The 20,560-nt window shown below is 38.9% G+C and overlaps 1 protein-coding gene across 6 annotated transcripts in view; it reads left to right on the plus strand.

Moving 5' to 3' along the window:
• The window catches only part of DROSHA (drosha ribonuclease III), a 72,898-nt gene that overhangs the window by 1,717 nt on the left and 50,621 nt on the right, over window positions 1–20,560 (plus strand). For 2 of the 6 annotated variants that reach the window (XM_074576137.1, XM_074576139.1), the window contains exons 2-11: window positions 1,028–1,885; window positions 5,026–5,118; window positions 5,684–5,915; window positions 6,814–6,955; window positions 9,161–9,315; window positions 12,340–12,420; window positions 14,499–14,585; window positions 14,697–14,783; window positions 17,838–17,909; window positions 19,517–19,598. In XM_074576137.1, the coding sequence (XP_074432238.1) occupies window positions 1,035–1,885; window positions 5,026–5,118; window positions 5,684–5,915; window positions 6,814–6,955; window positions 9,161–9,315; window positions 12,340–12,420; window positions 14,499–14,585; window positions 14,697–14,783; window positions 17,838–17,909; window positions 19,517–19,598 (1,882 nt within the window). In that variant the 5' untranslated portion in view covers window positions 1,028–1,034. Of the gene's footprint in view, window positions 1–276; window positions 1,886–4,967; window positions 5,119–5,683; window positions 5,916–6,813; window positions 6,956–9,160; window positions 9,316–12,339; window positions 12,421–14,498; window positions 14,586–14,696; window positions 14,784–17,837; window positions 17,910–19,516; window positions 19,599–20,560 lie in introns of those variants that run through there. The other 4 variants (XM_074576135.1, XM_074576141.1, XM_074576140.1 and 1 more) reach the window with 4 other exon arrangements.

Raw genomic sequence — 20,560 nt, forward strand, 5'->3', positions numbered from 1 at the left:
CTTAAACAATTTTTTTTTCTCTCCCTCCATTCCAGCCAAGACACCATGAATGATTTTTTAAATTTTATTTTAAAAGTTATTTCCTTTCTTTTCCCAGTTTTTGAAACTTAACACTGTAATTAAAGAATGAATTTTAACTTTAATGAAGCATAGTTGTTTTCATTTATGAACATTAATACAATGAATTAAATACATGTGTAGTTTTGAGCAAGACTTAAACCTACTTTGCAGCAGTGCCAATTGCTGGAAAAGTAACAGGGCCAAGCAGACAGCAGAGGGATTTTTTGAGAACCATTTATTTCAATGAAATTGGAGTAACAGCACAGTCTACATAATATTTTTTTTTTTTTTTTTACTGTAGCCTGTCAGATTCGCATTTCACAAAAATTTACCTACCTTACTTAAAATACTTCGAAATATCTATTGAATTCAGCCCTTTACTAAATTGGGGTCACAATTTTGAATGTAAATTGCTGCTATGTCATTTAGGATTTACATGATTTATTGGACTAGGTAACTTGCAATAAGGCGTTACTAAATTCATTCTGCCTGAAGTTTAGAATCATGTTCTAGAAAGGACACCTTGTTATGGGACTTTGTATGTCCATTGCGGTTGTTAAAATGAGTGGTTTCTTTGGTGTGGGGTATCTGAAAACTTTATATCAAAGTGTCTAGTGAATACTAGTAGAGGTACTTGAATCCTTGGCCAGTCGTCGTATCAATCATTTGTTGAAATTAATATTGCCCAAAGTCAAGGAGTGTGGTCCAGTTTGGGTTCTGGCTTAAAGAGAGTAGAGTGCTTTTGTGGATTAGAGGCTTAAAGGAATCAAAGGGGCATAAATGATGTATACTAGAGGTACAAGGAGCACAAAGCTCTGCGTGAAAGACAGCGGACATCCTTCACTCCTTCTGTTAAAGGAAAGTGCAGAATCTCTAATTTCGGTGCTTTGGAAATACTTCCTGCAGATCCATCAAGGACATCCTACAAAAATTGTGTGACACTGGACTTTTATTTTCCTCATCAAAGGTGAGCCATGTCTTTCCATTCCGGGCGAGGATGTCCCCGTGGTCAGGGGGGACCAGGAGCAAGAACTTCAACACAGACCTACCGCCCTCAGAACCTACGTCAGCTTCACCCACAACAGCCCTCTGTACAATACCAGTATGACCAGCAAACTGCCCCTCCAACAACCTATTCAAACCCTCCGACCACCGGTTACATGCCCCCCAGGCCAGACTTTGTGCCCTATCCTCCTCCAGTGCCACCTTCCACGCAAAATCCCATCAGCCAGTGTCCCATGAGGCCACCATTTCCAAACCACCAGATGAGGCAGAGCTTCCCTGTCCCTCCATGCTTCCCTCCTGCACCTCCACCCGTGCCAAATCCTAGCAATGCTCCCGTGCCAGGAACTCCTGCTGGGCAAAGCACCTTCCCTTACATGATGCCTCCACCTGCAGTACCTCATCCTCCCCCCCCACCAGTCATACCACAGCAAGTCAACTACCAGCCTGTGTACTCCGCGGGCTACTCACAGCAGTCGTTCCCACCACCTAACTTCAATAGCTATCAGCACAACTCTGGCTCCTTTCAGAGCAGCGCTACCAACAGCGGTGGCGGCAGCAGCCATTTTCGGCACACGGGTCAGTATCAGGGAGAGAAGTCACAAAATGATCGACGGTCTCCAGAGAGGAGCAAGCACTACGACGAGCACCGACATCGTGAACACGGGCACATCCACGGTGACAGGCATCGGTCCACTACCCATGGGGATCGTCGGGATCGAGGCCGGAGTCCGGATAGGAGGAGGCAGGAAAGCAGTCGGCACCGGACAGATTACGACAGAGGAAGGCTATCGCCTCATCACAGAAGTTACGAGCGTAGCAGGTAATGTGAGGTATCTTCCACTTGCAGGGGGAAAGCTGCAATTATTGTCCCATAGTATTTGCATCAATGTTCTTCCCTCACCTGTGTTTTTCCCTGTAGCTTGGGAGGTAGTTGGTACTCAGGTTTGCTGGAAAGAGCTACTGTTTTGACACCTTTCAGGTACACTGCTCCTGCCTCACCTTTGCAAGCTTGGCAGATTTGTTGCCCTTGTCCATGGAGACAGCTGGAAGCAAAGAAGGTCTTGTTTGAAAACTGAGTGGATTGCTGAGTAGTGCTCTACTCTCATGGGTATTTACCGTAGAACATGTGGCATGAAAGTAGAGTTGGCACAACTTTATGCAAAAGGCTGCGTTCAGAGTTGAGCCTTACAAACGTTTAAGTCCCAGCACTTCAAATTTCAAGATTTAGGGTTCCAGGTGTTGCTTGAAATTGGTCTTTCTTGGAGTAAGCCCTGTGTTTGTAAAGAACCAGCACTTGGAGGGGGTTTACAGTCTGATGGCTGCACATATCTAATCCTTGCAGTGAGGTGTTTTAGTGAAAAGCATGTTGCGCGGTGTTCTTCGTCCTACGCTGTCCTCATCCTCGTGAGAGACCAGTGCAGGTGTGTGCAGGCTTCACAGGACCTCCCAGTGAGTGCGTAGACCTGCCTGTGTGATTCTGTTCAGGATGAAGACCTTGGCAAGCCAGCCTGTCATCTCAAGAGAGGACTGAGGTGAAAATTAGCATATACCAGTTAAAAGAAATAGGCAAATTGTAAGCTACATTGACATCTTATGATTCAGGTGGATGAGTGTGGACAGCTTATTTTGGGATGTATCATGAAGTTTCTGTGTTTCATAGACACAAAGAGCTTGCAAATTTTGAGCTGGCCTGATGCAGTTTGCTGCGTGGTGTTTTAGAGCAAACCATCAGCAGTTAAATCTTTCAAATGTCTTAGATTTGCTCTCTTGATCACTCTTTATATGTTTAATGATCTAGGTCAGAATATTCAAGGAGAGACACTGGAAAGTTAAGTATTTAAATATTTGATCAGGGCACTCGTATCATGTGCTCTGATTTTAGAAGCTCTGAGCTTTCTCATATCACACATGAAACATGAATTTACACATAGTGCCTGTGGAAATGAAGTTACTTTAATTTAGATGTGCAGAGATTTAATTGCAGAAACTTAGCTGTATTCCAAAAAAACCCCACACAGACATCACGTTCAGTAAGTTTACTCTGATTTCCAAAATAGGATTTTCCTAAAACTGAAGGCAGCTGGCATTAAGGCACTGGCCTTTTCTGTATGACAAGCTTGTGGAATTTTCTGCCCTGTGTAGGTGACTCAGATATTTGCCACGCAATTTCACAATTTATTGTTTAGATTTTAAAGTTCAGTTTTAAGTTTTAAAACACACGTTTTCAGCAGCTTCTTTCTTAAACATTTGTGGAGTACTGCGTGAGGCCAACAGTTTCCAGGTCTACATTACAATGTATCTGCTTATTTTAATAAGAACTACTTCCTGGCCATGTTGTGGATTTTTTTGCACAGCATGGCATAGAATACGCTCTCTCTGAAGACTGAAGTCTGTGCTTGAACAAGGCACGGGTAGAGAAGGATGAACGGGTGTGGGGAAGAACAGTAGATAACTTATATGAACTTTGTGCTTTGTAAATTTGCATTCTATTTCATGTTATGCATATGGAAACATACATATATGTGTTCATAAATAAACTTTACTCATTCTGTTAGTCCACCAAACCACCTGATGCACGTATTTATGGTTCCTTGTGTATCAGCATACTCATTTACTAGGAGATTTGACTGATAACACAAATGGTTGTGGACTAGCAAGTTGTCAGCTGTTATCAGAGTGTGAAAACTGCCTGTGTGATCTTTGCTGCCTCAAGTACACAGTAATTTCACAGAATCATTTAGGTTGGAAAACACCCTCAAGATCATCAAGTCCAACCGTTAACTTAGCGCTGCCAAGTCCACCACTAAACCATGTCCCGAAGCACCACATCTACAGGTCTTTTCAATACCTCCAGGGATGGTGACTCAACCACTTCCCTGGGCAGCCCTTTCCAGTGCCTGATAACCCTTTTGGTGAAGAATTTTTTCCTAATATCCAGTCGAAACCTCCCCTGGTACAACTTAAGGTCATTTCATCTTGTCCTTTTGCTTGTTACTTGGGAGAAGAGACGAACACTCACCTTGTTACAACCTCCTTGCAGGTAGTTGTAGAGAGCAATAAGGTCTCCCATCAGTTTCCTTTTCTCAAGGCTAAATAACCTCAGTTCCTTTAGCCGCTCCTCACAGGACTTGTTCTCTAGACCCTTCACCAGCTTCACTGCTCTTCTTTGGAGATGCTTCAGCACCTCAATGTCTTCCTTGTAGCAAGGGGCCCAAAACTGAACACAGTATTTCAGGTGCAGCCTCACCAGTGCTGAGTATAGGGGGACAATTTCTTCCCTAGTCTTGCTGGCCACACTAGCTGTTGGCCTTTTTGGCAGGCCAGGCAGCTTTTCAGCCACTCTTCCCCAAGCCTTCAGTTAATTTAAAACTCTTTTGCCCCAGAAATGTGTTTGAATGGTCAAGTTCTTTACATCTGTGTCCAAATTGAGTCTTGTAGATGAGTGTCATAGTTTCAGCATGATGCAAATTTTCTGTGTCTGTCAGTTTTTTGTGTGTGCTTGAGGTGGCTGTCAAGGAGGGAGGGCTTGCCAGAGACACTTGAGTGACTGCTGCGCTTACAAAGCTATTGTGCATGGAATAGGTTTTTCCCCTTCCTTGAGGCATTAGGAGTGGTTAAAGACACAACAATCTTACCCTTTGCCATTTGTAACAGGAGAAGAGGAAGAATGGCAACAAGCCCTGTGGTGAATTTATAGAAGTTACACTTATAGAAGCTCTGTATGGCTTGAATTAACATTTGTATTGAGATAGATGGCTTTATGACAAAGGCAGCGGAGATAGGTGACTGTCTTTTGCAAATTTCTTGAAGGTTAGCATTAAGAATGTCTGGGTTTTTAGCAGTCAGCATGTGTGTATTATTTTGCATAACATGATCTCAGCCTGCTTCTGTGCTCCTTTCAGGTGTGGAATGTATGAAATGCCAGATTTCTCATTTAACTTATGTTTTGGCCTCTCCAAGGGAGCGGGAGAGGGAGAGGCATAGGCACCGTGACAGCAGAAGATCACCGTCGCCAGACAGATCCTACAAAAAAGATTACAAGAGGGCAGGAAGGTAAGGAAGATTACATTCGGTCTCTTGTGTATTTGAGGCTCTGTGCATCTATGCATGTGAGTTGTTGTGTATGTATATGTGCATACGTGCCTGGTTTGAAATCAGAAAAGATGATGTCTTAAATTTATTACTGTCTCCTTATACATGCAAATGTCAGTTATCTCAAGACCTTGTAGACTTAGAAACAGGATTAATCTCTGGAGAGGACTTTGCTGCTCTGTCCTAAAAAATTCCTCTTGCATCTGCTTCCAGTCTGTAAATTACCAATGCAAGAATGCAAGTAGGAATTTTAATCTAAAATAGTGTGTATTTTTTCATTCTAATTCTTGAATAAGATTTAAAATACAAAAGCACTTTCAATTTTAAGTCATTTTTTTATAGTAGGTCAGAACTACAAAGTGCTCTTTACGTTGCAAGTTAAAAGCAGGATAAGGCAATTGGATTTTGTTGTAGTTTATATGATAGAATGATGTAGTGATATGAAGCAAACTATTTTTTTTCATTACAAAACTGTCACTGTTAAAGTAATAAAGGGAATTGCTTTCGTTTACTTTCTCCCACTAAGTCGGTCTCCAAGCAGAGAGAGAAAGAGACCCCGATGGGAGGAGGACAGAGAAAGGTGGTCTGAGAACCAGAGCTCCAGCAAAGAGAAAAACTATACCGCTATCAAAGACAAAGAATCAGAGGAGAATGCATCTGAAAAAAATGAAGAGGAAGATGAGGAATTACTTAAGCCAGTCTGGGTTCGCTGTACTCATTCTGAAAGCTATTATTCCAATGACCCAATGGATCAAGTGGTATGTTTGTGAGAGAACTCTAAAATTACTGTACACAGTCCTTTATTGATTATTTGATTACTTGATTAATATGAACCCTTCAGCAGGATCATGTTTTGTGTCATTTAATCCTTCTCTCTTCCCAACCATCTCAGTCTTTTAACCCTCTTAAGGACTTAATTTGTTGGTATTCTTCTCTATTTTCGTCAGTTTCTTCTGTCTGTTTTCATTCAGATTAGTGGTACATGGAAGAGGGGCACTTTTTTGTCTTCAGGAGGGAAGGGTGTTTTGTTTTTTCTGTTATAGCTGTATTTGAGCAAAGATGCCTCAAGCATCGTATATTCCTACAACCATGGAGAAATTTTGTGCAGAAGCAGGAAGTCAGGTTTCTTTGTACTTGACAATAACACTCGCTGATGGAGTAGAGATAGAGGGAGGGAGGTTTCTGGGTTTTTTTTATGTTTGTGGTTGGTTGTGGGGTTTTTTTTGAGAATGACATGGAGGGTGGATTCATGGTAATTTGAAGCAGGCAACAAAATGAGCTGAGTTTTGTGTTTCGTGTCTGTGATGAAATTTTTTTGAATTGCAAAATACTTTCACAGGTCTCCTGTTTCTTCTAAGCCTGTTAAAAATCAATGCTGAGCTGTACTAAATGCTTAGCCATAGTTCTGCTTCGTTAGGCCAAAGGTTTGATGATAATGCACTAGCAAATTAAGTAATTTCTCTGCTAATTCACCTGGTGGAGCAATGTAATGGTATGCTAAAGCCTTAACAAGTATTTCCATGTTTTGTTGTACTACACTGAGATCTGTCTTTCCCCTCTCTTGCTTTTCATCGTGAAATGCTGTTACATGTTGTGTTCATGTGCTATTTCAACACTGTCTTTTTCGTTGTTGTTGTTCTGCTTTTTAATTAACAGGGGGACTCTACTGTGGTAGGAACAAGCAAGCTCCGAGATCTGTATGAAAAGTTTGATGAGGAGTTAGGAAAGCGACAGGCAAAGGCCAAAGCAGCCAGGCCCCCATGGGAGCCACCAAAGACCAAGCTGGATGAAGATTTAGGTAGGTAAAATTGATGACAAAACTTTGAAATGGAATAATCTGTAGTTAACCTGGTTTTGGCAGTTGCGTGTATTTAATAATGTTGGTGGGGTAATCTGTGTTTTGTAAATCGTTCCTTTGTATTGCATGCTCATGTGAGTTTTACTGTTACTTATTGTCGTGGTTTTGGCCAAATCGGCCTATGGCCAGCGACAGACTCTCATGCACAGAGAGTAGGAGGAGAGATAAAGAGAGATTTATGAGTTTAGAAGAAACTAAACTACTTTAATAAAATACTAAGAATAAAATAAAAAGGAAAATAATGAAATAGATACAGTATATACAAAACCATGTTAAGCTCCCAGGATGACGTCACCAGCAGGTACTGGGGAAGTCCCAGGCTGGACTCAGCAATGGGTGGGAACTGAATTCCACAGATGGAGTCAGGAACACACCGATCGGGATCAAAGGCAGATGAACAGACAGGGTCCTCCTCGGACGTCAGCCATTGAAGGAAGAGAGTTGACTCTTTGATCCCTCAGCTTTTATACCGAGCATGGGGCAGGTGGGATGGAATACCCCTGTTGGTCAATTTTGGGTCACCTGTCCTGTCCGCTCCTCCCCGCAGCTGGGACCCCTCTATGCCCCTCCGTTTCCGACCCTTTAATGGGGCAAATAATGAAATTAGCTGACCGGGGTTGTTATAGCGATAGGTACAATCAAGAGCCTCTCTGCATACCATTCCTTGGCACAAACTGTCTTATCACTCTGAACAAACTGCTTCAGACACAACATGCTGTTAATTTCAGAGAGTTAGAAGAGGCCTAGCTAAGAAATAAAAAATACTGAACAGAAAGTTGGTTCTGTTTTACCTCAAACCAGGACACTTTTGACTGAAGCAGAGCTGGATTCTTTACCCAGAAAGCCTAAGGGAAGATGGGGAGTATCCAGCACTGCCTTATGCTAGAGTCTTTTCCATGGTATGAAAGCACCTTGAGCATGATCAGATAGGCCAAAGCATGGTGCACAAGAGGCTTTGAGGAGCTCCTGGTCTTATGTTTCTAAAAACAAAGCAAGAGTAGTGGTGATAAAATTGCACTGACTTCATCTTTCTTCTGGATTGTATTTTGGTTGTGCAGCTCTGCTTCCTATAATCTTATGCAGAAGTATTAGTTTTCAAAACATGGTTTATCTCCATTGTCATGTGCCACCCATGTGGATCTTCTTCCAGTGAAATAAGTCTGCTGGCTGTATCAGTCTTGGCTATGAAGGCATTTATTTAAGTTGGAGCTGAGGAGATCTGTGGAAATGAGTGATGTTACTTGTATAAGAAAGGGAGTTGCTTGTAAGTACCACAGGAGGTTAGAGATATTTATGAAGTCCAGACACTTACTAAAATTATTTTGACAACACCACAAAGGAGATATTTTAATGAGTCTAAGACCGTCTTCTGTTCTTTTTTTCCTTTAGCATTATTCTCCCCTCTGATACATCAGAAAACTTCTTTCAGTTAATACAAAGAAAAATATCTTAAAAAAAAAAAAAAAAGTAAGGAGGAAAACTCACAGAACAGGGCTTCCAAGAAACTTATGACTGGATCCACTCAGTTAGTAGTTCCAGGTGTTTTTCTTATCTGTGGTTTCTGATATGTGATAATGGATTTATTAGAAGTAATTGGTTTTGAAAAACTAGTCTAACAGTACATGTTCTACAGTAATTCTACAGTAATTCTGTACTTCTATACATATATGCTTTTTCGAAACTCTTAAATAGAAAGTATCCTGCTACAGACAGGAGCATTTTTAGGTAAAATGAAACTAGACATAAGTACTTTGCTTATTGCAAACAGAATTAACTTTTAAACAAGAAGAGGTTTTTTTGGTTTTTTTTTTTTTAGCTTTATGGTAACACATGTGTTGGTTATAGCTCTATAATCGTTAATGCCAAGTAACTGAAATTGTTTTTCTACAACTGAGCAGTGGTGCTCCTGGACAGCCAAACAGCAATCTCTCAAGTATGCAAACAGATGCAGTTGTTGTAGACATTTGCTGTCATTTTTAATTAAAAATGCAGTTGCTGTCCCTCTTCATTAGCGTGAATATCACATACAACTTTAATAACTCTGTGCCACAGTTAGCTATGGCATGTCAGAGAACGCATTGCTATTGAAGGAGAGAGTGTGTGGAAGTGTTTTTCAGCTGTTTTTATTTTCCCTGTGTGAATCAGAGAGCTCCAGTGACTCGGACTGTGACTCTGAAGATGACAGCAGCTGCTCTAGCAGTTCGGATTCAGAAGTTTTTGACGTCATTGCAGAAATTAAGCGTAAAAAAGCACACCCTGATCGTCTCCATGAAGAACTGTGGTACAATGATCCAGGACAGGTATGGTGAGAGGAAAAAGTACTGTGTGTCTGAAAGTCATTCTCCCCTGTTGACCTAAAATTCTGTGTTGCTGTCAAACATGCTGAGCGACATCTATTTCAATATGCATTTTTTACCCACCTTTTCCCTTTTCTCTCTCATCTCCTTCAAAGCCCTTCACTTTTGATTTCAAGAGTGTGGTTCCAGCTCATGAATCCTGGGATTTATTCAGCTGGAATCATGTCTGACAGTGTTAATAAAACCTGAATTGCTAACGGTCTTCTAATGTCCTCTTAGCCCTGAGATAAAGGCGCACAGATGAATTCTGGGATGGAGAAAAGGCAGCATGTTTACCTCCTTTACAAATTTTTCACCTAAAAGCTCTCTGCTCATAATGATAAATAATGTTTTAAATATGCAGTTAATGCTTCTGATTTCTTGTCTAATGCTTTTTTTTGTAATTGCATGGAGATTATAATTCTCATTAAATGTAATTGCTGAACTCATGAAGTGGTGTTTTGAATGTATACGTTGCACAGAAGACTAGTTTTTGTTTGCAGATTTGCCATCTTCATCTTTCTTACTTAAATATTTTACTGTCTATCCTAACATTGTCAAATACCACCTCAGTAAATTTATTTTTCTGGCACTTTGTGTGATGCATGAGTTTAACATGCAACAAATCATAATGCCAAGAGATACTGCAATGGTTATTGCCACTGTGGTAATTCAAAGGAGTGTTGAATATTCTGTTACAGACTCATGTTTGTGCTTCTAGTTAAAAAAAATAGTAATAATGTGACTGAGCATAATTAGCTATTTTTATTTGTATGGAAAACAAAATTACAAAACTGTTTAGATATTTAACTGAAAAAATTGTGTAGCCCTTGGGCACACGTCAAAGTAATGTTCCAGGCCAGAATATTAGCTAAATAAGAAGACGCGGAATAACTGTTGTATGAATAGATACAGGAATGTGTGGTTTATGAGTTTCCTGCTGAAAAACTTTCTTTCCCGAGAACTTTCTTGAGACTGACTCTTTGTCTTTCTTGAAGGGGCTGAAATCAGATCATAGTGAGCTTGTCAGTGCTGTACTACTTTTGAGTAGATTTTATTTGAAAACATTTTAAGTTTTCCTAGGTATTTATGTGTTGTGCCAAAATTCTTTCTAACTATCACTACATAAACCAGGAATGATTGCCGGGCACACTGGCCCATACAAGTACACCGTCTGACATGGACCTGGATTTTTACGATGGATCTTTCCAACCCTTCAATCTGAGCAGTGTGTTTGTTACTCTGGATCATCTCCAGCAGTGCTGGCAGGTGCCAGAAAAATTGTTAAAGCTGATGCCACCACAATGGCTTTTTGCTTACAAGTGTTATTTACTTGTTTGTGTTGCCCTGTTGGTCAGAGGAAGTAAGAAGCCATTGCCTTAGTTTATGTAGAATTGTGATCTTTCAGCATCATTTTATCATCACTTCATGATTACTTTTTGGCATCTTGTTCCATGAGCTGTGTCATTAGTATGTCAATAGGGACGAGATATCTGACTCGCTTCTCGAGTCCTGGACTTTACAGGTACCTCACATCTCTCCCTCCGTTTCGGTCTGTGCGTTTAATGTAACAGAGGCAGCGCTAGTGCTTGTTTTTGGGGGAGTGATGAGCAATTTGCTATTGAGTGTATTTTTTAACCCTCTTCTGTTTTATGGCTGTATAAGCCGGTGAGGAAGTATGCTCTTACCTATAAGCATGATTCAATTTCATTGATCCTGTACTTTCCTCAAGGGTCTCAAAGTGTGGGAAAAAAAGTGTGAACAAAAAGATGTCATGTCACTTTGTTGTTAAGATTGCAGTAGTCAGTTCCCAAAGGAGTAGAGAAGTGCCCGACTTCTTACATTCCTTTGCATGTATGCACTGTGCCGGTCTGAAGAAATTAAATTGAGATTAACATTCAGAGAATTAACATCAAAGCTAAAAAGTTGTGTCCCTCTCCCTACTGTCTGAAGACTACATTAACAGCAGTTTGGTGGCTTTTGTTTCCTGAGGTATTTTCACATTGTATCTATTTGCTGGTGGTACTATTTAGCTCCGCCCTGGACACTGGTTCCATTTTCAGACTGTTTATAACGGCATGAAAAGTTCTGCTGGTTTTTGTATTGCATTGCAAGGTTGTTGGTTTTTTCCTAAGTCTAAAAACAATGTTTCAGTTCTTGAATTCAAACTTTGAAAAAATGCCATTAAGGCCTGGGGTTGGGAACTTCATTTGTTTTTCTGATTTGGTTCTGGGTTTTGTGTTTTTTTTTGTTGGATTTCTGCAATAGGTGTGATGTTAAGAGCAGAAAACTTTAGGCTATTGTGGTAATTGATGGTCTGCATTGAACTTGGTCATAAAAGTGAAAAGACAGACACTAGCTTTATACCACGTGCAATGGCCCTTTTTGATATAGCTACTTGATGCACCCATGCAGAATACTGAAGTGGGTATGTTTTTCCCTCTTCCTCTTTTTTACTGAGCTGTTCGCAGGATGTAATTGAAGTCTTCCCATTACTTCTTTAAAGTAACAAGTAAAATCTTCAAATGGTCTGCTTTGCACACTTTTGGTGATAGCCTTCCCACGGTGCAGAGGGGTTAATCAGGGACGGGATTTCAGTCAGTGAACTGTGTGGAACTGTTTGCACTTAGAGATTTCAGTATGTAAATATTTGCACGTGCATGTTTAGGACGTGAATCTCATTTTAGGGAGAAAGTGTTCTATTTGTATGTAAAAGAGATGGAAAAGATGTATATGACAGTAGAGCGGTAAGATTCTGCTGAGAGCATTTTTCCATCTTATGCTTCTGAAACGGTGATGAAGTTCTAATGCTATTGTGCGGTTCTCTTACATTAGTCTATACTGTTTTCAGTTTTATTGGCTTAAGAACATCCACTTAATCTAAGCATGACAGGCTTTTAGAAGCATCAGCACTCCAGGCATTAAAACTAACATACTTTTCCAAAACCATTTTTCAATAAAAACAGAATCCTATTTTGTTTTTGACAGATGAATGATGGACCTTTGTGCAAGTGCAGTGCTAAAGCACGACGAACAGGAATAAGACATGGCATTTATCCTGGTGAAGAGGTAACTAATTCTAAGAATTGCCATTATGAATACAAACATCCTGCTGTAAATTCGTACTTGGGTTGATTTGAGGGTTTTTTTCCATGACTTACAGGCTTAGTAAAAACTCCTGTGCAACTTTAAAGCACATAGTTGTGTAACCTCATATTTAAAATGCAATACTAGTAATGAAATCCACCTGAAAATTATGTAAAACTTTTGCTTGTATTTGTTCAGTTCTAGGGTGGGTTTTTTTTTAAAGTTTCTGAAACACCGTTGCATTAATAAAAAAGAACTTGTGGTCAAAGATCTACCATCTTCAAGTGGATGAGTATGTTATGAGGGCCGTCTTTGTAAAGGGATTGTTTTAAAAGTAAATAAAGTATTAATTCTGCTGCTGACAGGAGCAGGAAGCTTGTCAGGATATGTTCTTCTTGCCTTAGCACTAGAGCATGTCTGCACTGCGCACAGTGCTGTCTGCACGCTGTCAAACAGTTTAAGTTCTTTAGGAATGAGTGATTAGAAAAAATTACTCCATCAGCTTCCTGAAACACATTTGATAGTGGTAGTGCCTTTCTTTTGAAAAACATTGATGAAATAGTGCTTGGTTATTTTTCCGTAGAAATACTCATTTTTACACAGCATGCTTCGTGACCAGTATTGTTTCTGGAAAGAAAAATACTGTTTGGACCACCTCAAACTTTTTTATTATAAAAACCGTTGCTCTTGTGAAAGAATTTGCGAACATTAATACATAGGTTTTACGATTTACCTTTTTAATTTTTCTTGAAGAATTTCATTTTTCAATTTGTCTTTTTACGTATATTTACTAAAACATTCTTTTATTTCTCTGCAGTTAAGGATTTGTGAATATTTCTGTGTATTATTCCATTTCAGAAAAATGACTTTAGTCTTACTATAAATTGTCCCAGTTCAGGATCAGTTCCTCCCTACGTTGTCTCTAGTGTTTTTCTTGCAGAGAAGGAGAGAGAAAATTTTAGCAGGAGAAAACCGGTATATAAAACCTGCTGCGTGAAGGCAGCTGCTCCCTGGAGGAAGGCCAGCTGGGAATTTGCAGTTTCAGAAAATCTCCTAGGATATACTAGTTTTTACAGTGTCCTGTAGATAAAACTGCCTAGCTTTAAACTGGCTGGTTTGTAACGGTCTTGTCGCAGCAGTAAGAAGCTTAATTTGGGGCTGAACAGCCAGAGTAATTTCCCTACTTATTGGATGGGGTTTGCAAAGCGCACAGAGCTGCGTACGTGTGTAGCTATCTTGCCATTCCCATCAGGCCAACTTTAGAAATGCTGTTTACAGTAGTACCCCACTCGCTGCCGTGATTTTTTGTGTTTTTTCCCTGTGCAGACAGATGTATTCTGAACAGGCTGGTGGCAGCCTCTGAACTGCAGCAAATTGGATGTAGGGCAGGCGAGAAACTGGTTTTGTCTGACTGCTGAGGATTTTTAGGTTTTTAAACTGGACTGCTTCAGAACAAGCTGGAAGAAAACATGAATCCCAGGCAATTGGTGTTGCATCAGTGGGCACAGAGGGCTGTCTGCCTTTGGACCTTGCAGGCGGGCATTACAACCTGGCAGACAGAGCAGGGTTACCAGCGCTGCCTCTTGGTGATAGACTAATCCCTTCTATTCAGGCCCCAGATTTGCCCCAAGCAGATGAGCTGATATCTGTCTATCTTGATAACAGACTTTGAGATCTTCTCATGTGAGGTCCATGTTCCTTTTCATAAGCTTTTAAAATCAGTTTCCTGAAATGAATTTATATAAAAGAGGAAATCAGCCTGGTACGTAAACAGCTAACTGCTGTGTGTAAGAAAGACGGAGAGTCAAATGGAAAATGACAAAATTACAGCAATGTTTTTCACCTTTTTTTCCTTTTGAATAGCTCTAAAAATATTTCAGAAAGTGAAAATGTAGATAAGGCCCCGCTTTCCCTCTTCCCAGAATGCTTAATTATGACTACCTGCTTTTATTTAATTTTTCCTAGTGCACATTTCATGGCTATTAGAAATGCTTTATTCTCTCTTTTAATCTAAATTTGCCTTGACTCTACACATAATTCTACTTATCTCTTTCTTTAAGCCCATTAAACCATGTCGCCCCATGACCAACAATGCTGGAAGACTATACCACTATCGAATTACTGTGTCGCCTCCCACAAACTTCTTAGTAAGTACTTTATAAATAATTCTAACCAGGACTCTATTTTTTTTTTTTTTCAGTGATGGAAGTAGTAATGCTTCTTGCTTACTCCGTGGTGGTTTTGTTTGCTTTTTTTAGACAGACAGACCTACTGTTATTGAGTATGACGACCATGAATATATCTTTGAAGGGTTCTCAATGTTTGCACATGCCCCACTAACAAACGTAAGTATGTTCATTGTTAGATACATGGGATTTGTTTGGAAGGCAAGCTGTTTCTCCCCTGAAGTAGAACTTCTGTAAAACAACAGTACGTGTGTGTTAGAAATATCTTGCCAGCCCTGGGGACGTGGGAAAGACATTTATGCTCAGGTTTTGTCCTGACTAATTGTGGTAAGCGTTGTCTTCAAACTGACTGGGACTGTGATGTGCATGAAAGTAATGCTTTTTACATGTGTCACAGTTTGGAAGTGAAATAAAACATGGAATAAATTGTTAAGACTGTTAATTGGATTTAAATTGGATGAGGAGGTTTGTTAAGTTGAAAAAGTTTAAAAACCAGCAACAACATCAAAAAAAGGTTTTCCCTTTGTTAAGTGACAAATGGACTTCTTTCAGAGATCCACTCTAAACAGATTTCAGAGATCACTGTAAACAGATGTACGCAAGTTCTAAAAACTTGACTAGATGTATCCTCTACTTTCTGATATCTGTTCAGCTTCTTCAGGAACTAGGCAAGTTATGATTTTTATTAAAACTTGTAGATATTTAAAGGCAATTAATTTTCTATTTTGAAAGCAAATACAACAAAAAAAGGACACAATTGGTACCTGATTGCCCTGCTTTTCCAATAGAGGCTGTTAGCCATATCTGAATGAAAATTATACAAATACTCCATTTCTGTACATTTGAAGATTTTTTGTTTTCCTGATATTTCAAGAACTGTTTTTTCAAATGTTGTCAGGTTTGTTTGTTACCTTGGTTTTATGCCTATTGCTAGCTACACTGCCAATACGAAAACTCAGTATAAGAATGGTTATCAGTACAGGACTGGGATATAAGAATACTGGAGCTGAGAGGCACTGAGAAGGCAGCAATTATTTTTTTTTTTTTGCGACGGTTCGCTTGCAATGGTATCACATTACTTTTGGTGAGCAGGGGAAGGGACTGTAATGTTGATGAGAAGTCAGTAAGAGACTAGAGTTCAGCCCATGGGATTGAAGCGTGAAGCGCTCCTGCCGGGTAGCGTTAACTCAGCCTTGGGATTCAGGGTAGGTTTGTTCCAAGGCTTTATATTTTCACTTTGCAAAGGAGCAAACAGGAACAGTTTTGTTTTGCTCCCGTTACAAGGGTAAAGAGACTACCTTATTTTTATAATTTTTGTGTTTACTGCATGACAGGAAGGCAGACAGTCATGGAAATCTTTAATATACAGCAAACAAGGAAAACTCTTCTTGTCTGACATGAGTAGTTAGTGGAGACATTGAGCTTACTCTTACCGTAAAGCGCTTGTGTGTTTTTCTCATTCCAAAGAGGGGAAGTGATCAGCAGCAAAATGGTTACTTTTTTACAGAGTTGAATATAAAGCAACACTGTATTGTCAGTTCCTGTTACTAACAGGTATAAAGCCCTTTGGAAGTAGTCTCCTACTGTCTTGGGATGATTTTGTCAACATCTAAGCTGCTGTTTGAGAGGCATTTTGGAACATACTTGATAAAAGAGAGGTGGCAAAGGGTAGCAAAAATAGAGATCTAAACACGAACATCTTTGAACGAAGCAAATTTCTGTAATTTGAAGTCTTAGCTTTAGCCGCTGTTAGAAGTCTTACAACTATTATTACTATTGCCCAGTACTAATTGAGCCAGTCAGATATTAGGGAAAATGGTTAGTACAGTCATAAGTGAAATTATAATTTTCTTAAATAACTACCAAAACAATTTTATAGTACCAACTGCATGTTCCTTTGCTATGTATTTGCTTGTTTATGTGGAACTCTAATTCGGGGAGATTTTGGTCATGGTCACTTCTCTAAAGCATCCATTTTCCATTCAGTGCAAAGAAAAATACCCCAGGCTACTGAGTTTCTGAATCAGAATATCCTCTCCTGGTTGAACTTAGATGTTAGAAAGTAAGCAAACACTCCCTGTATTTTTATTTTTTTTTTAAAAAAAGCCCTGCTGATTTAAAATTGACAGGTTTTCCTGTCCTCGAATTCTAAATGGGACATTTGACTTTCAAGGTTTTTTTATTTTTGTATTCACATTTAATATTGTATCAAATCCTTTTAAATTAAATTTTTTGTTTGGTCGTTTGGGGTAACTCCTTGGTTTATCATGCAGATATCAACAGATTTTTGTAGACAATATAGTCAAAGTTTGACAGTGGGCTGCAAGAAGATGCAAGCAGAATATTGCACCTCTGTTAAGTCCATTAGTTTCAGTGCAAACCCAGCACCGTTCAGATATTTATTTGTATGTTTATCAGTGCAAAATAACCTTGGGTTGCCTCACTTTTACAGACCATTGAATTGTTCTACAATACTTTAATGTTTGCAAGGCCGGTGAATAGTAAAACTTATTAAGAGCTGTAAATATGTAGGATAGGGTTAGGTATTTCTGTAGTCTTTTAGAAATTTAGCATTTTTGCTTTAAAAGATTCCATTTAAAAAGCAAACACCTTTAGCAGTCCACAGACTTTGCAAATAAAGGAACCTTTTTTCAAAGGTGAAAAAAAGGAATTAGATGTTTGTCTTACTAGTTAGTTCAGTGAACTTCTGAGAATATCGATTGGATGAAATTAGTACAAACCTATAAATTTATCCCGAAGTTCTTGTGTTGCTGTGACTTAAAGCCGTATTTTAAGACTGTATAGCTAACAGAATTGGCAGTGTGCTAAAAACACCTGGCCTTCAGGTCACTGTATCAATCTGACATGTTGTGTCACCAACAATAAATTCACTTCCAAATATGCAGGTGAGAGAAGACACGGGTTTACTGAGCTGAGCATTTTCTTCTAAGCAAAATTTCATCTCCAGTAGATGGCATTATTTAATCTTCCTTTACCATCCCTCCTGTCAGCCCTGTGTTATTATGGAGGTGGAGGTTGAACTGTTACTTTTCTTGCACGTGCTTCTGTTCCTTTCTTTGCATGATCCCCCAGTGCAGCTGTTTTACTAAGTGCCCTTTTCAGCAGACAGTAATACCTTTGCATACAAAATTGTATTAACTATACATTTGATGCTGTATAGTTTTTCATGCTGAATTTCTATTTTCCTTCCAGATTCCTCTATGTAAAGTAATCAGATTTAACATTGACTATACAATTCATTTTATTGAGGAGATGATGCCTGAGGTAAGAAGGATAATTAGTCAAAAAGTCAGAGTGGGTTATGTGTTGTTGATATGCTTAATGGATTAAACTCTTCAGAATCCCGTCTTGTGAAATCTCTTGGAGACAGTCCGTGCTCTGAACAAATGTCTGAAAAGGAACTTGCACTTAGAGGTACTAGCATAAATCCATCTACCTAGGCTATCATATATTAAAATCAAATAGTAAGAAGTGCTTATATCCATAGCTTCTTTTCATTTTAAGTTATATACAATATATGTCAGGTACTCTTATCTGTAAGCTGAGTTAGGCATTATCCTCCTTTTACGGATGACAAAAATGCGGCATATGGAGGTGCTGGTTTGCCAGAACCCCATAAGTCAATGGCAGAGCTGAAACTTAATCATGAGTTTGAAGCTCTGAAGATTGCTTATCAGTACTTAATATAAGCTGTTGCCAAAACAAATTTCCGGTGGAACAAACAAAGCACATTCAGTTCATAATCTTTTTTTTTTATTACAAATTAATCCCTGGTGGAGCCAGTTTGTGAAGTAAATTGCTGCAGTGGAACAGCATTTGTAGGTACAGAAACACCCCTGCATATTAACTACAAAGATAGGATCAGTGCTTAATTTAGTCACATATATTTACATTTTTCTTTCTAGTTATCTCTCTTTTCGTTGCTCAACAGCATCTGAATATGAGCAAGAGCTCTGAAATTCCTCAGCAAGATTAACGTGATCAAAGCAATTCATTTCTTGTTACTGAATCTGCTGTGTTGTCTCCAAATCTTGTTCTAAAACAACAAATGGCCACCAAGCACAGTAGAGAATTTGACCTTTTTTTGGACTCCTGGTCAATTGACTACAGCAATTGGCTACAGCACTATTTGGAGATCATCTTTCCTAATGCATTCTTGTGAAAGAGATTGTCTTGCTGGGTTTGGAATTTATGGCTGGTATCATATACATGCAATTTATATCAGCCTGGCCTGATGTTGTTTGTTAAGGAAGGCTTTTTAAGTTCCTTCATTTCTAAACAAAAGCTCTTTGGAGGAGCTACTTCCCCACTTGATGAGAAGAATCTCATTCTTTATTTTTTTTCTTTTTTTTTTTCTCCTCTCCTTTCCTATTGGCTCTTGAGGTCAAAATCCTCAATTTGCATTGTACTGATATGTTGCTATGGAAGTGATCATGATATCACAGATGGTGATTTATAAACTTTCAATATGAACATGTAGGAAAAAGTGAATTATGAAAATGATCCTTCTCAGAAATATGTCATCTGCTTAGCTTGCTCAGGTGAAAGGGTTTTAGTGCGTGGTGAATTAATTTTCGCAGATTCATAATTTCTTTCTATAGCATTGGTTTGGACATTGACTAAAGAGTCTTCGTTACAATGGTTTCATGACAATGCTTTTGTGACAATGCCTTGTGAAGGAGATCATAGTGTTATGTTACAGTAGATGATTACAGATACGTAAATACTGTTTCCAAAGCCCAGTGTCTAGCAGTTGGCAGCTATGAAGACACTGTGTTTTTTCATTGTTTTATTTAAATATCTGTGACTGGCATTATTTGAATTATACTAATATATTATTATAATTTGAGATTATTTTTTTCTTTCCCCAGAATTTTTGTGTGAGAGGTCTTGAGCTGTTCTCTTCATATCTATTCAAAGATATTTTGGAGCTCTATGATTGGAATCTTAAAGGTAATTTTTATTTAGGGGAAAAAAACCCATACAAAACCCCAATTAGTTGTAGCTTTCGTAAACAGGACTCTATTTTGTTATGTTCTTCAGTTTAAAAAGAAGGAAGTGGAGAGGGGCCTTAGAACAAAGTCAAATGATTGTTTATGTGAGAGGGACAAGCTTCCACTTTCTTCTTCAAGAAGATGATATATATTAGAGTCCATTAGTGTCGTCTATAGCAATTAAAATGCACAAACTTGGCACTGTATTCTTGCAGATAAACTAAATTTCTTCCTTAATCCCAAAGTTCTTTTTAGTCAGACAGTAAACATTGTATGTTTAATATTGCACAGTATCGTGTGCACAGTATTTTGAAAGCCAAGGTGTCAGGTAAACTATTCTCTCTGTTTTTTACAAGCTAACAAACAAGTTACTCATACAGTATTTCTCTACAGTCAACTTACAAAGCAGTGTCATACAGACAGCCATAGAGGGATAACGTATCATTATAGCTGAATGCTTTTGACTTGAAAAGATGAAAGTATATGTTTCTGTGAAGACTGTGACAAAGGAGAATTTCAGGGATGATCCTTCCGTTGGTCTAAAAGAAAACTGAGAATGTCAAAGGAATTTGATTTCAGAATTGTGGGTGTGCTTTGGTGTCTTGACTTTGTCCATGAAGATGCACTCTGCACTTACTGCAGTTAAACAGAGGGGCATAGAGGTTTCATATATTTTGTTTAGCCTTCTTTGGTTTGATACTAATTGTATTCTGATATCAATGTTGTCTTTTGTACCACTGGTTCTGATTGTTCGTTCATTTTTAACACCAGGTACTTACTGGTTTTGTTTTTATTTTCACACAAAGCTTTGGATGATAGGAAGGAAATGAAAAAACCACAAAACAGTATCATGGAAATTTCCTTGCTATGTTTGTTATTGTAACCAAAAGACACCCCACTAATTGGGAGGGACTAATAAAC

The sequence above is a fragment of the Larus michahellis genome, chromosome 2 (genome assembly GCF_964199755.1).
Source record: "Larus michahellis chromosome 2, bLarMic1.1, whole genome shotgun sequence".
Taxonomy (NCBI): domain Eukaryota; kingdom Metazoa; phylum Chordata; class Aves; order Charadriiformes; family Laridae; genus Larus; species Larus michahellis.